This window comes from Diabrotica virgifera, chromosome 6, assembly GCF_917563875.1.
Source record: "Diabrotica virgifera virgifera chromosome 6, PGI_DIABVI_V3a".
Lineage (NCBI taxonomy): Eukaryota > Metazoa > Arthropoda > Insecta > Coleoptera > Chrysomelidae > Diabrotica > Diabrotica virgifera.
Genome location: NC_065448.1, coordinates 140,046,134 through 140,058,393, shown reverse-complemented (window position 1 = coordinate 140,058,393; position 12,260 = coordinate 140,046,134). Strand labels below are relative to the sequence as shown.

General features: G+C 33.2%; 1 protein-coding gene across 1 annotated transcript in view; it reads left to right on the top strand.

The window, feature by feature from the left end:
• Positions 1 to 12,260, top strand: part of LOC114325320 (uncharacterized) — a 170,132-nt gene that overhangs the window by 94,303 nt on the left and 63,569 nt on the right. The window contains exon 4 of the mRNA XM_028273363.2: positions 7,361 to 7,575. Within this exon, the coding sequence (XP_028129164.1) occupies positions 7,361 to 7,575 (215 nt within the window). The remainder of the gene's footprint in view (positions 1 to 7,360; positions 7,576 to 12,260) is intronic.

The following is a 12,260-nucleotide window of genomic DNA, read 5'->3' as shown; positions in this document are numbered from 1 at the left end:
GGCAACATTTTTGAAAGCTCGAGATTCTCCTTGCGACACAACTTGGCTTTCATGAAGAATGATTTATTTGCCGATAAAAATTATTGCTACTGTAATATTTACCTTTTACTTTATGCCAGTTATAGTACTGATCTTTTTTTGATAATGTAATTTTTGGCAATTATTGCTTTGGAAACTTCTGCACGATTTGCCTCCAGTAAGTTGTCGTTCCATCGTGTTCGTTGTCTTCCCACTGATTATCTTCCTGTTGGGGAACTGTCTCTTGTCGTCCTTAGTACTCTTATTTGTTGTCATTCGGCTTATGTGGTCGTTCCGTTCTACTGTTCTGTTTCTTACCCAGTTATTAGTGTTCTCGACGTTGCATCTTCGTCTTATATCAGCACTTCTAGCTCTGTCCCATATTATTTACCATCTATTTTTCGAAGGCTGTCCATCTCTGGTGTGTCTAGCATTCTTTTTGTTCTCTGTGTCAGGTCGTGTTTCTTTTTTTTGGGAGGTGAGAATCTCCTGAAGACCGTCTGGGAAGGTGTCCCAGGTGTATTTGATTCAATCCGCCATGCTTCACCGTGTCGGATCGCCTACGAACTAAACTCACCCCCTCTTTCTCCAGCCAACGCGACGGGTCTGGGACCACGTGTATATAGCGAGTATATACATTGACCCGTCGACCTTACTCCCAACTCCCCCCTGGCACTTTTTGCGTGCGTTCCGCAGATCAAGTGACCACCTGGCTGCTCTGTCCCACACACACTTCGCAAAAGACTGGCCAGTGAAGACGACCGTCATGTGCAACTCATATGCGGGTGTATGTGCAGCCCGTATGCCATTATTGGTCTGATGGCTGTTTTGTAAATTCTGTCTTTAATTTCATTTCCGATATTTTTATTTATCCATATTGTGTCATTCAGCTAACCTGTTTGTTCTTTTCACTTCATCTTCCACTTTTGTTTCGAGCTTTTCATAGCTAGATACTGTGATGCCTAGATAGCTAAACTTCATCATTTGTTCTATTTACATGCATTTTGTCTTTTTTATTTTTTTGGAAATTAGCATGTTAAATTTGTTGGCGGTTATATTAAAAGGTGCACCATACGGTCTAAATCATTTTCACTTTTAGAGATTAGTAATTGCATCGTCTCCATGGCATATTATTTTGTTTTTCTCCCATTCGGTATCATTATTTGGTTCTTCACAAAGGACTCAGGGAATCCTCCTGTCTTCACATTGCGAGCTTCGATTGGGTCAGTTAGTTCTTCTTCTACTTTTACTTTTATTGTGTTGTTCTGGTAGATATTTTTGATCGTTTTAATTACTCCTAGGGGTACCCTTCTTTAGTACAACAAATGTATCATCATAATCATCAACAGCTATTCCATCCATCGTCGGATGTAAGCCTCCCTTAGGTGTGTCCATTCATATACGTTTGCTGTTTTTTGCATCCATTCGTGGTCAGCCATTCGCTTGATATCATGAGTCCACCTTGTTTGAGGTCTGCCTCTACTTATTTTACTTGCCCTTGGTCGCCACTCGAGAATTCGCTTTATCCAGCGGTTGTCTTCCATTCTTCCTATGTGTCCTGCCCAGTTTCATTTTAACATGGCAACCTTCTGGATCGCATCTGTTACTTTTGGCCGCCTTCTTATCTCTTCATTGGACTTGCGATCACTGACTTAATGTTGAGCATTCTCCGTTCCATAGCTCTCTGAGTCACTTGAACTTTGTGGATTATGTTGTTGTTAAAAGCCCAAGTTTCGGTTCCGTATATCAGAACTGGCAACACGTACTGATCGAACGTTTTTGCTTTTAAAGTGTTTGGCAAGTTTGATTTAAATACTGTTTGTAATAAACTAAATGCTGCCCGTACTAAGGAACATCTTCTATTTAAATCAGCCTTTAGGTTAAGCTTTGACAGTTCTATTTTTTGTCCCAAATATATACCTACGACTTAACTTTTTCTATATTATTGTTGTCCAGAGTTATATTTCCATTTGTATCTAGAGATTTTTTAGTTAGATATTTAGTTTTTGCTTGATTTATTTTTAATTCTATTTCTTTTGATTTGGTATTTAGGTCCTATAGCATTTCCTGCAATTCTCCTCTGTCTTTTTACATTAGCGTAACATCATCGACAAATCTCAGATGGTTTAGGTTTTCGCCGTCTATCCTCACTCCTTTATTGGCCCATTCTAAAGTTCGAAACATATCTTCTAGAGCTAAAGTAAACAGTTTGGGTGAGATAGAATCTCCTTGTCTAACCCCTCTTTGCAGTTTTATCTTTTTTGTTTTTCCTTTTGTTTTTATTTGCGATGTTGCGTTGTCATATATATGTTACCGGCCAAACCCGATTTCAGGACAAACTAGTTTGGCCTAGGCCAAACTAGTTTGTCCTATCGCGCGTAGGCCAAACTAGTTTGTCCTAAGCCAAACTAGTTTATCCTGCTATAAACACACACACTTCAAGCCAAACTAGTTTATCCTGATATAATAAAGGCTCACACTTCAGGATAAACTAATAGGTCTAAACCAATTTAGCCGAGTCGAAAGTAATTTAGCGAACATGTAAGGACTTTTACATGCGGGGAATTCCCAAATCACATCCCAACAGGGATTACAAAAAATATATACATCGATATATTGTATCATAATATCGAATAGAGATATTGATAAATGCTATAAATCAATGTATTCTTGTATAAATAAATTATGTAAAAAATAATAAATAAAAAGATGAGGTTTTATCCAAAAATTAAAAGAAAAGATACAGTGACGAATAAAATCGAGTACGAATTAATATTGTTTTCACCAATTTTGAAAAAATGTAAAAACGTTGAATTATCCACGTCCGTCTGTCCGTCCGCTTGTCCGTCCGCTTGTCCGTCTGTCTGTCTGGCCGTGAACTCAACTCCTCCGTCATTATACCAGGTAGAATGACAAATGAGGTGTCAAATGAAAGCTTATAATGAAAGGATGGTACTAAAGGTGAGAAATTTGACCTAGATCATCCATCTGTCTGACCGCGAATATAATTCCTCTGTCACTATAATACCAGATAGATAGAATGACAAGTGAGGTGTCAAATGAAAGCTTATAATCCAAGGATGGCACTAAAGGTGAGAGATTTGAACTAGGACTTCCGGTTTTAGAAATGCGACCAGAAGTACTGTTTTAAAGTCACCGGAATATTACAAGTGATACGAGAACAAATATATACTTCCAGTTTTATGACTCTCTGTCCGTCCGTCAATGACAAATGAGGTATCGAAAGAAAGCTTATAACCCAAGGATGGGATTAAAGATGAGAAATTTGACATCGGACTTCGGTATTAGAGTTGCAACCGTAAGTATCTACCGTTTTAAAGTCACTCAAAATATGATATGAATGTAAATAAAGATGACTCAAAAATTAGTAAAATCGTATATCAACCGTCGCAAAGTTACACGAAGAGTTCAAATATTTACTTTCAGTTCTAATTTCGATTACTTTGGGAAAAAACCTAGGACTTACGAAGTCCAATTACTTGTTTTTATTGATAAAAACTATCCCTGGATATATTGCATGATGTTTTTAAAACTTTGGAGCAAAAATTGTAGCGAGATTATCCTTTTGTGTGCAAGCATTTTATTTTATAAAAGATTATTCACACTATGCTGAGATATCTGATAAAAAACAAAATAAAGGTAGGAAAGGAAACTCAATACTAGTTTGGCGTGAAGTGTGTGTATTTATATCAGGATAAACTAGTTTGGCCTAGGACAAATTAGTTTGGCCTAGGACAAATTAGTTTGGCCTACGCGCAATAGGACAAACTAGTTTGGCCTAGGCCGTTCTAGTTTATCCTAACTCGCTTAGGACAAACTAGTTTGGAAAAGTCAAACTAGTTTGTCTTGAAATCGGGTTTGGCCGGTAATATATATATGCTTAATGATTTTTGAATATCGGTCATCAACTCTATTGTTGCTTGTTACTTAACAACAAATGTATACCGTCCTTTAATTTGACCCCGTCAAATCCCTTCTTAAAGGGGAAATTAAAAAACTAAAATTTTAATGAGACTAGCAAAATAAAGAATACTAAAAGAATCATTACATAAAAACAGCTTAAAGATATCGTAACCCGGCTCTGCTTTCTGATAATTGGTAACTTTCTTCCTGCTCGGGTGCTCTTTTTGATTTACATGTTTTTTGTAGTAATCGCAGTGGTGTGAATACACCGTTTACTTCCTGTCTAGGCGGTAATAATAAGTTATGCATGTTGTGCTGAATAATCTACAAAGAAGTTTTAAAACTCGGTCGCTCAGTAATTATGTTGTTAATGTGATTAAGCATTGCATAATATTATGATTGAATTCGCAGTACGATTTCACTACGTTCACTAAAATTAATAAACATTGCACTGCAATTAAGAATATACATTTTTGTAATATGCATTTCATTAAATATTTGAAAATAATTTGTTTAAATATTATTATTTAAAAGTAGTTTTTTAACATCAGTTATTTTATTCCTTACAGACCTGACTTTTTCTCTGCAGGAAAATTTTTTTCTATTGAATTTTCTTAACGTAAGATTGTAATAGTCTAAAAGTACATTTTTGACATTTTTGTTTAATAGGTAGTCATTTGACAGGATGTCCATTGTGATGGACATTGGGACTATAATAAGAAATTAGGATAATCGTCACATATGATATTTTTTTAATTTATTAAATTTATATCAAGCAAATGTTAATTAATTTAAATGAAAATATTTAAAACAATTTTTGTCATTCACAAAACATAAATGTACATTAAATTTGTCACAAAAAACATGAGTTTTTCCTTTAGACCCAACATTTTTGCATCTGGATGCTTCCTTTTTGTTATCTTAATCTGGTATATGATCTATTTTATCTATGCGTATTTCCTTCAATGGTATAATTTAAACTATGCGTCTTTTTGAAGTGTGGGGAGAATTCTCAGTTGATATTTGAGGATGACCAATGCCTCTTTTATGGGTTTTCCCACTTCAATTAGATTGATCTCTGATTGATCTTCAATTTGAGACAGCTCATTATCAGATAATTGTTCTAATTCATCATCATTATATAAAAAGAACATTAAAATCTTTTGATCTTTTGGATTATCTGGATTAAAATTTGTAACAAAAATAAGTATCAATATAGACCTGTTGTCCATTGCAATGGACATCATATTTGAATGTTTGTTATCAACAAAAAACAACAACAAATTATCTATATTGAAAAATTAGTATATAAATTTATATGCCTACTATTATATAAAATAATATTTGGTTGCATATAACAAATTTACAACGTGAAGAAACATGATATTTACTTGGACTTTCTAGGATATCGTGAATTCGCCATGTCACACTATCTTTAACAGCATTTAACTTGGCTATGATTCAAACTAAACTAATAATTAGTAGGTAGTAACTGAGATATGCAAAATAAAAAATATGTAGTTGTCAGCAATTTACAGGAATTTAATTTTGTTGTAGGGCTTACGTAAATGTATGTCCGTTGCAATGGACACCGGGTCTGAAAGGGTTAAAATATGAATATGTATATACTAGAGAACTATATATTAGAATATATTCTAATAAGTACATGAGCTAACCTTAATATCTATTAAAAAATAACAAGTATACATTTTAGACTTTATTTAGGTCTTATATGCTATTTATTCTCTCTCCATCTAATTCTTATAGGTAGTGAGTAGTATACCAACAAAATACTACAAAATAAGTTAAACTTGATCTAGATGCCGTCTTCTTCTCCTTCTTCTTCTTCTTAACTCAGGAGAGACTCGTTAGTCTCTGGCACTTGGTCATAAGACCTTTGTACCACACCCTGTTTTTCTCCTTAAACTCTAATAAGTTCTGTGGTCTCAACGAAGGCCAACAGTTTTCTTATATTGGTAGTTTTAGGATCTCTTCTGGTTCAAACCTCATTTGACTGGTAAATTTCTGCCTTACATCACCTGGTACACTGCAATGGCATAGTATGTGTATGTGTATGTATTCTTCCATTTCGCACTTTCTGCACCATGGTCCATTCACTTTACCTAGTTTGTATAGGTGATTTCTTAAGCGATAATGTAAAGTCACCATCTAAGTAACCGTTTTGATCTCTCGTTTATTGAGGTTCATCAAACTGATCGATAGTTTTTTTATCAATATTCTTGATTATTTTGTTAGTCTGGATTTTCCCTCGAGTGGTTTTCGTCTCGTCTGTCAACAAGACGCACTTTTAATCACGCCTTCTATTAGTCTATTACTTTTTGCTTCGCTGTGATGTCTTCTAACTGTACATACGATCAGAAATATCGATATGACTATCCTTTACTCTACGGCTGGTAGTTCTTTTCTTACAACATTGAAGTGCAAGAAATTATAATCTGTGTATTTGGGAAGTAGATCTCTGTCGAACTTGTCCTGGTAGTTAATGTATTCTAGTCTCCCGAAAACGTTGCAGTGTACTGCTGATTGTTGTGTGATGCACAACCAAAACAAGGCCTACGAAACTTCGACAGTTTTACCTAGATAATCGCTTTTAAAATAGCCGAAATAGCACAAGCTTTATTTTATCCGTCGCATCTTAGCACGACGTCAACAAATATATACTTCCGGTTTTACGCCTATCTGTCCTTCCGTTGGTCTGTCAATTTGTCGATCGGTCTGTCCGTAAACAACTGCTCCGTTATTAGAACAGACATAATGACAAGTAAGATGTCGAAAGAAAGAATATAACCCAGAGATAGTACTAAAGGTAAAAAATTTGACCTTGGTCTTCTGGAACTACTGTTTTAAAGTAGCCGAAATAGTATATCACCTCCGATTAAAAAGTTGTAACTAGAAGTGCTACATTATACTCACAGAAAAAGTACAGGTGACATATAAATCGACGCGAGTTGAACAGTCAAGCTCGAATATTTAGTTCCGGTTTTATGTAACTATCAGTTAAAAAGTTGTAAAGCGAAATTTGGTAAAACAGCTTAAGTCTATTGAGCAACTTTATTTAATTGCTCAATAGACTAAAATGACGTATCCTTTTTTTTAACATGTATTTAAATCAAGTATTCACATTTTCTATGTATAAATTCGTTATTTCAAATATTTTTTATATCAACTTGTTTTTGAAATACAATCTAAATTTATTTCGTGTTTATTATTGAAACTAAAGCCATAAAACTTTCGAAGATAAATCCCGGCCAAAAACCAGGATATCCTTATTCCCTTTGTCCCTAACAGAAATCCGTCTGATATGTATCATGTCTTTAGGGATCCAAAAAAGGATTCCGAACGCATCCCTTTTTCGTTCTATCTTAGATCTTTTCACGTGTTTTTTATGTTTTTTTAGTTGATGGCCAGCCTCGTGCCATCTACTCCTGGATATCTAATACAGAAAGATCCAGTTATTTCAGTCTCTCCGTGGAAGGGCACACCTTTTATAGGCTTAATTATCCACTTCGCTTAAACCGATGGTATCACACGTGCCAAAGTTGGAATGGGAAAACGGGAGAGTGGCAAATATGGGTCAACGCAGAGCGAGTAGGAAGAGGTTTTCACAATAGGGTGAGTAAATTAATAATTAACAGCTTATTTGTTAAATGCTGCCAATGTTTCACTCTGTTTATAAAGTACCTATATTGATATTTAAAAAATAACAAATTACGATTTTTATATTATGACAAATAAATTGTGATTAAAAGTATAATATTGGAGCATTAAACATTAAAATAAACCAATTGGGGCAGTCAATGAGTATATTTGGCTCCGAATTCCATCCTACTACATCTATTTACTTGATATTTTCACAGCAAGTAGGGAATATCTCAAGAAACAAAGTCTACCCTATGCCGATGTGCGCTTTTATCTTGGGGGTGGTTCCCACCCCTTCTCGGGGGTGAAAAATGTTTTGGTTAAAATAGCCACAGAAGAGGCTAGAAAGCTTTAAGCAAAAACTGTTCTATAATTATTTTTTGAAAATTCAATACTTTTTGAGTTATTCGTGGTTGAAAATTGGCCATTTTCATTGAAAACTGACACCTTTTCGGACGGATTTTTGCGAATACCTTAAAAACTATGCATCTAACAAAAAAAAAACTATATAGAATATTTCTGTAGGTTATAAAAAAACAAAGCGATTCGTTCCTTCATAAATCTTCTAGTTAAAATACAAAGAGGGATATGGTAGGTAAGAAGAGTTTATTTTTTTGCTGAATGCTCAAATCGGTGTATTCAACTTGAAATAACAGAGAAACTGTCGATTTTAGGTGTATAATGATACTAATCACTTTTGTAACTTTTGTAGTGCTTGAAAAGTCCTTTAAAATGAGTAATACTAAATGTCGATTTCATTCAAACTAAGCGAGATATTCTGCAAAAAAGTTGAAGACTAATGTATTTTAAGAAGAAATATATTTAAGAAGTATATTTAATCCCTCATTCATCAGAATTTAAATACATCGTTTTCCTTCTACAATACTTTTTATTATAGTGTTATTTCTATTTTCAAAAAGTTGGACTGAATTAAAATTAATGTTTTTTGAAAAAAAAATAAGATCAAATTATAGATTCGCATTTTTAAATTTTCTTAAAAATCTTCCTTTTCCTCCATGTAACTCGATAAAGATAAGAGATACGAAAAACGATACCACACAAAAATGTAGGGATTATTCAGAAAAAATTTCCTTTTTATTTTTCATTACTGTATCTCTTATCATTTTCAAGTTACATGGAGAAAAAGGAAGATTTTTAAGAAAATTTAAAAATGCGCTCTATAATTTGATCTTTTTTTTTTCAAAAACCCACCATTTTAAACCCGTCCAACTTTTTGAACATAGAAATAACACTATGATAAAAGGTATTGTGAAAGGAAAACGATGCATTTACATTTTGGTGGATATAGCATATCTCGCTTGGTTTTAATATAATGGGCCTTTAATATAGCTCATTTTAAAGGTTTTTTCAAGCACTACAAAAGGTATTAGTAGCATTATACACCTAAAATCGACCGTTTCTCTGTTATTTCAAGTTGAATACACCAATTTGAGAATGTACCAAAAAACAAACTATTTTCACCTACCATATTTCTTTTTGTATTATAACTAGAAGATTTATGAAGGCAAGTGGTGTCTCTTAATTTTTTTATAATCTACAAAAATGTTTAATACAGTTTTTTAGTTAGATGCATAGTTTTTAAGATATTCGCAAAAAACCGTTCGAAATGGTATTGTTTCAATGAAAATGGCCAATTTTCAACCACGGATATCTCAAAAAGTATTGAGTTTAAAAAAAAATTAGAAAAGTTTTTGCTTAGAATTAGGTTCTCTAGCGAATTCCGTGGTAATTTTAACCAAAAACTTTTCCACCTATTAGAAGAGGTGGGAACCACCCCTAAGATAAAAGCACACATCGGCATACGGTTGACTTTGAATTAGGAGATAAGTAGAGGCTAGACCCAACATTTCATTCAAATCTATGCGGTAGGATAAAATTCGGAGGTAATATCCTATTCTTGCTCCCATTGACTGGCGTAAATATAATAATATTACTTTTATTTTACACGAATAATTAAAATAAACTTGAGTGCATAGAAATCCGTCCACTTACAAATTTGGTCATATTTGATGTCTCGTATTTTCTAAACCTGTTGGCCGATTTGAGTGTTTTTTTTAATATGTTTTAGCCTGATTCTTAAACAATACCGCTGTAATAATACTGTTGCTAAACAGACAAATGCTTATTGTATACCGGGTGTACGAATCAAACTGTGTTTTTTTCTTAAAGTTCGCATCACCCTGTGGAATATTCTAGCATCATTTACATATAAAATACTAAATTTAAACCCAACTATAGCCTCACGTTTTCTTAACATTCTGTTTTTTGATTCATTAGCTTATGTTGGATAATAAAAAAGGTAGGTTTAACAACTAGACATGTTCTTCGTCAATACAGGGTGTTTCTAAATAAGTGTGACAAATTTTAAGAGGTAATTCCTCATGAAAAAAAAATACAGGTTACTTGATAAACGTATGTTCGCAAATGTTTCGTTTCCGAGATAGGAGATGTTAAATTTTTTCTTACAAACTGACAATTTATTTATTGCTCTTTCACCAGTTGAGATATGCAAATGAAATTTGATAAGTTTTAAGAGATAGTTATTGCGGATTGTTTGACATACAATTAAGAATTTTATATTCACCATTAGCGTGCATACGGGTAATATGATCGGTTACATAAACCTGGTCATATTATCCATGGGCGCGCCAATAATAAATATTAAATTCTTAATTGTATGTCAAAAAATACGCAATAACTATCTCTTAAAACCTACCAAATTTCATTTGCATATCTCAACTGGTTTTAGAGCAATAAATAAATCGAAACGAAACATTTGCGGACATTCGTTTATCAAGCAAACCGTCATTATTTTTTCATGCAGAATTACCTCTTAAAGGTTATCAGGTTATCACACTTATTTAGAAACACCCTGTATTAACGCAGAACATGTCTATTTGTTAAAGTACCCAACTTTTTTATTATCCAACATAAGCGAATAAATAAAAAAACGGAATTTTAAGAAAACCTGAGGCTATAGTTGGGTTCTAATTTCATTATTTTTTAAATGCTAGAATATTCTACAGGGTGATGCGAAATCTTATAAAAAACACAGTTTGATTCGTACACCGGGTATACAATGACAATTTACCTGTTTAGCAACAATAATATTACAGTGGTATTGTTGAAGAATCAGGCTATAACATATTAAAAATTCATTTAAATCTGCCAACAAGTTTAGGAAATACGGGACATCAAAAATGACAAAAATTTTAAGTGGGCGGATTTCTATGCACGCAACTTTATAATAGTGCAGCCGGTATGTGAAATAATTGTGAATTTAATGATAGAAGTATATAATTTGGACTACATATACTACACATATAAAGGTTCAAATTTAGATATGAGGCCATCTCAGTTTTTGCCTTTTACAAAAATGGCGGGCATTCAAAATGGCGACTATACATATGTGACTAATAGAACGATAACTTTTGAACGAGACGTCAGATTTTAACCAACTTTGGCATATAGGTTCTTTTTTGATGAATAAAATCGAGGTCTTGAACCGGAAGAACCGGTTTAGCAGAAGTTGTGCTTTGACTGTTTTTTTATGTAAAAATAGTTTGTACCTTTTCCATCTTTTTCACCCTGTTTATATAAATTTTACAAAAAGGTAATACCGCCATTGAAAATAGTGTAAAAATATTTTTTAGGAAATATTTTGAACTTTTTAGTTATCTTAATTACCATTTAATAAATGCATAACGTATGTTCACATTTACCTATGGGCGGAAGATTCATTTTGAATGCCCGCCATTTTTGTAAAGAACAAAATCTGAGATGGACTCATATCTAAATTTGAATCTTTGTATGTGTAGTCCAAATTATATGCTTTTGCCATTAAATGCACAATAATTCTTATATTATTATTTGAACGAAGCTGCCTCACATAGGTACCTACATGTGAAGATATATTATGCATTTATTAAACGGTAATAAATATAACTAAAGAGTTTAAAATATTTCTTAAAAAATATTTTTACGCTCTTTTCAACGCCCGTATTACCTCTTTAAAAAATTAATATCTACAGAGTAAAAGAATTGAAAAAATAAACAACATATTAAAAAAAAAACAGGAAAAATACAACTTTTGATAAACTGATTCCTCAACTTCGAGAGCTCGATCTTATACATCAAAAAGAGAACCTACACATATACCAAATTTGGTTGAAATCGGGCTTTTCGTTCAAAAGTTATGCTATTAGTCACATACGTATAGTCGCCATTTTGAATGCCCACCCTTTTTATAAAAGACAAAATCTGAGATAGCCTCATATCTAAATTTGAACCTTTGTATGTGTAGTATACGTGGTCCAAATTATACAGTGCTAGTCAAAAGTCCGTACCCCCCCTTTTATCTTTTGAACGGTTATAACAATGATAGTGAAATTTGGAGGGAGGAAATAAACGGATGTAAGCTTCTTAACTAGTCATGACAGGTGACGTAATAGTGACAGATGACGTTACAGAGCCACTGTGACCGATAATTTTAAATGGGACCTTATGGCAAGTGATACCTCGTTTGAAAGGTATTGAAAATACCTATTCAGTCATACTAATTTTGTTTGGGTTTAAGCTAATTTTGACGAGTAAATGAAATAAATATAAAATTGTAGTTTCGCATTTAATTAATAAAA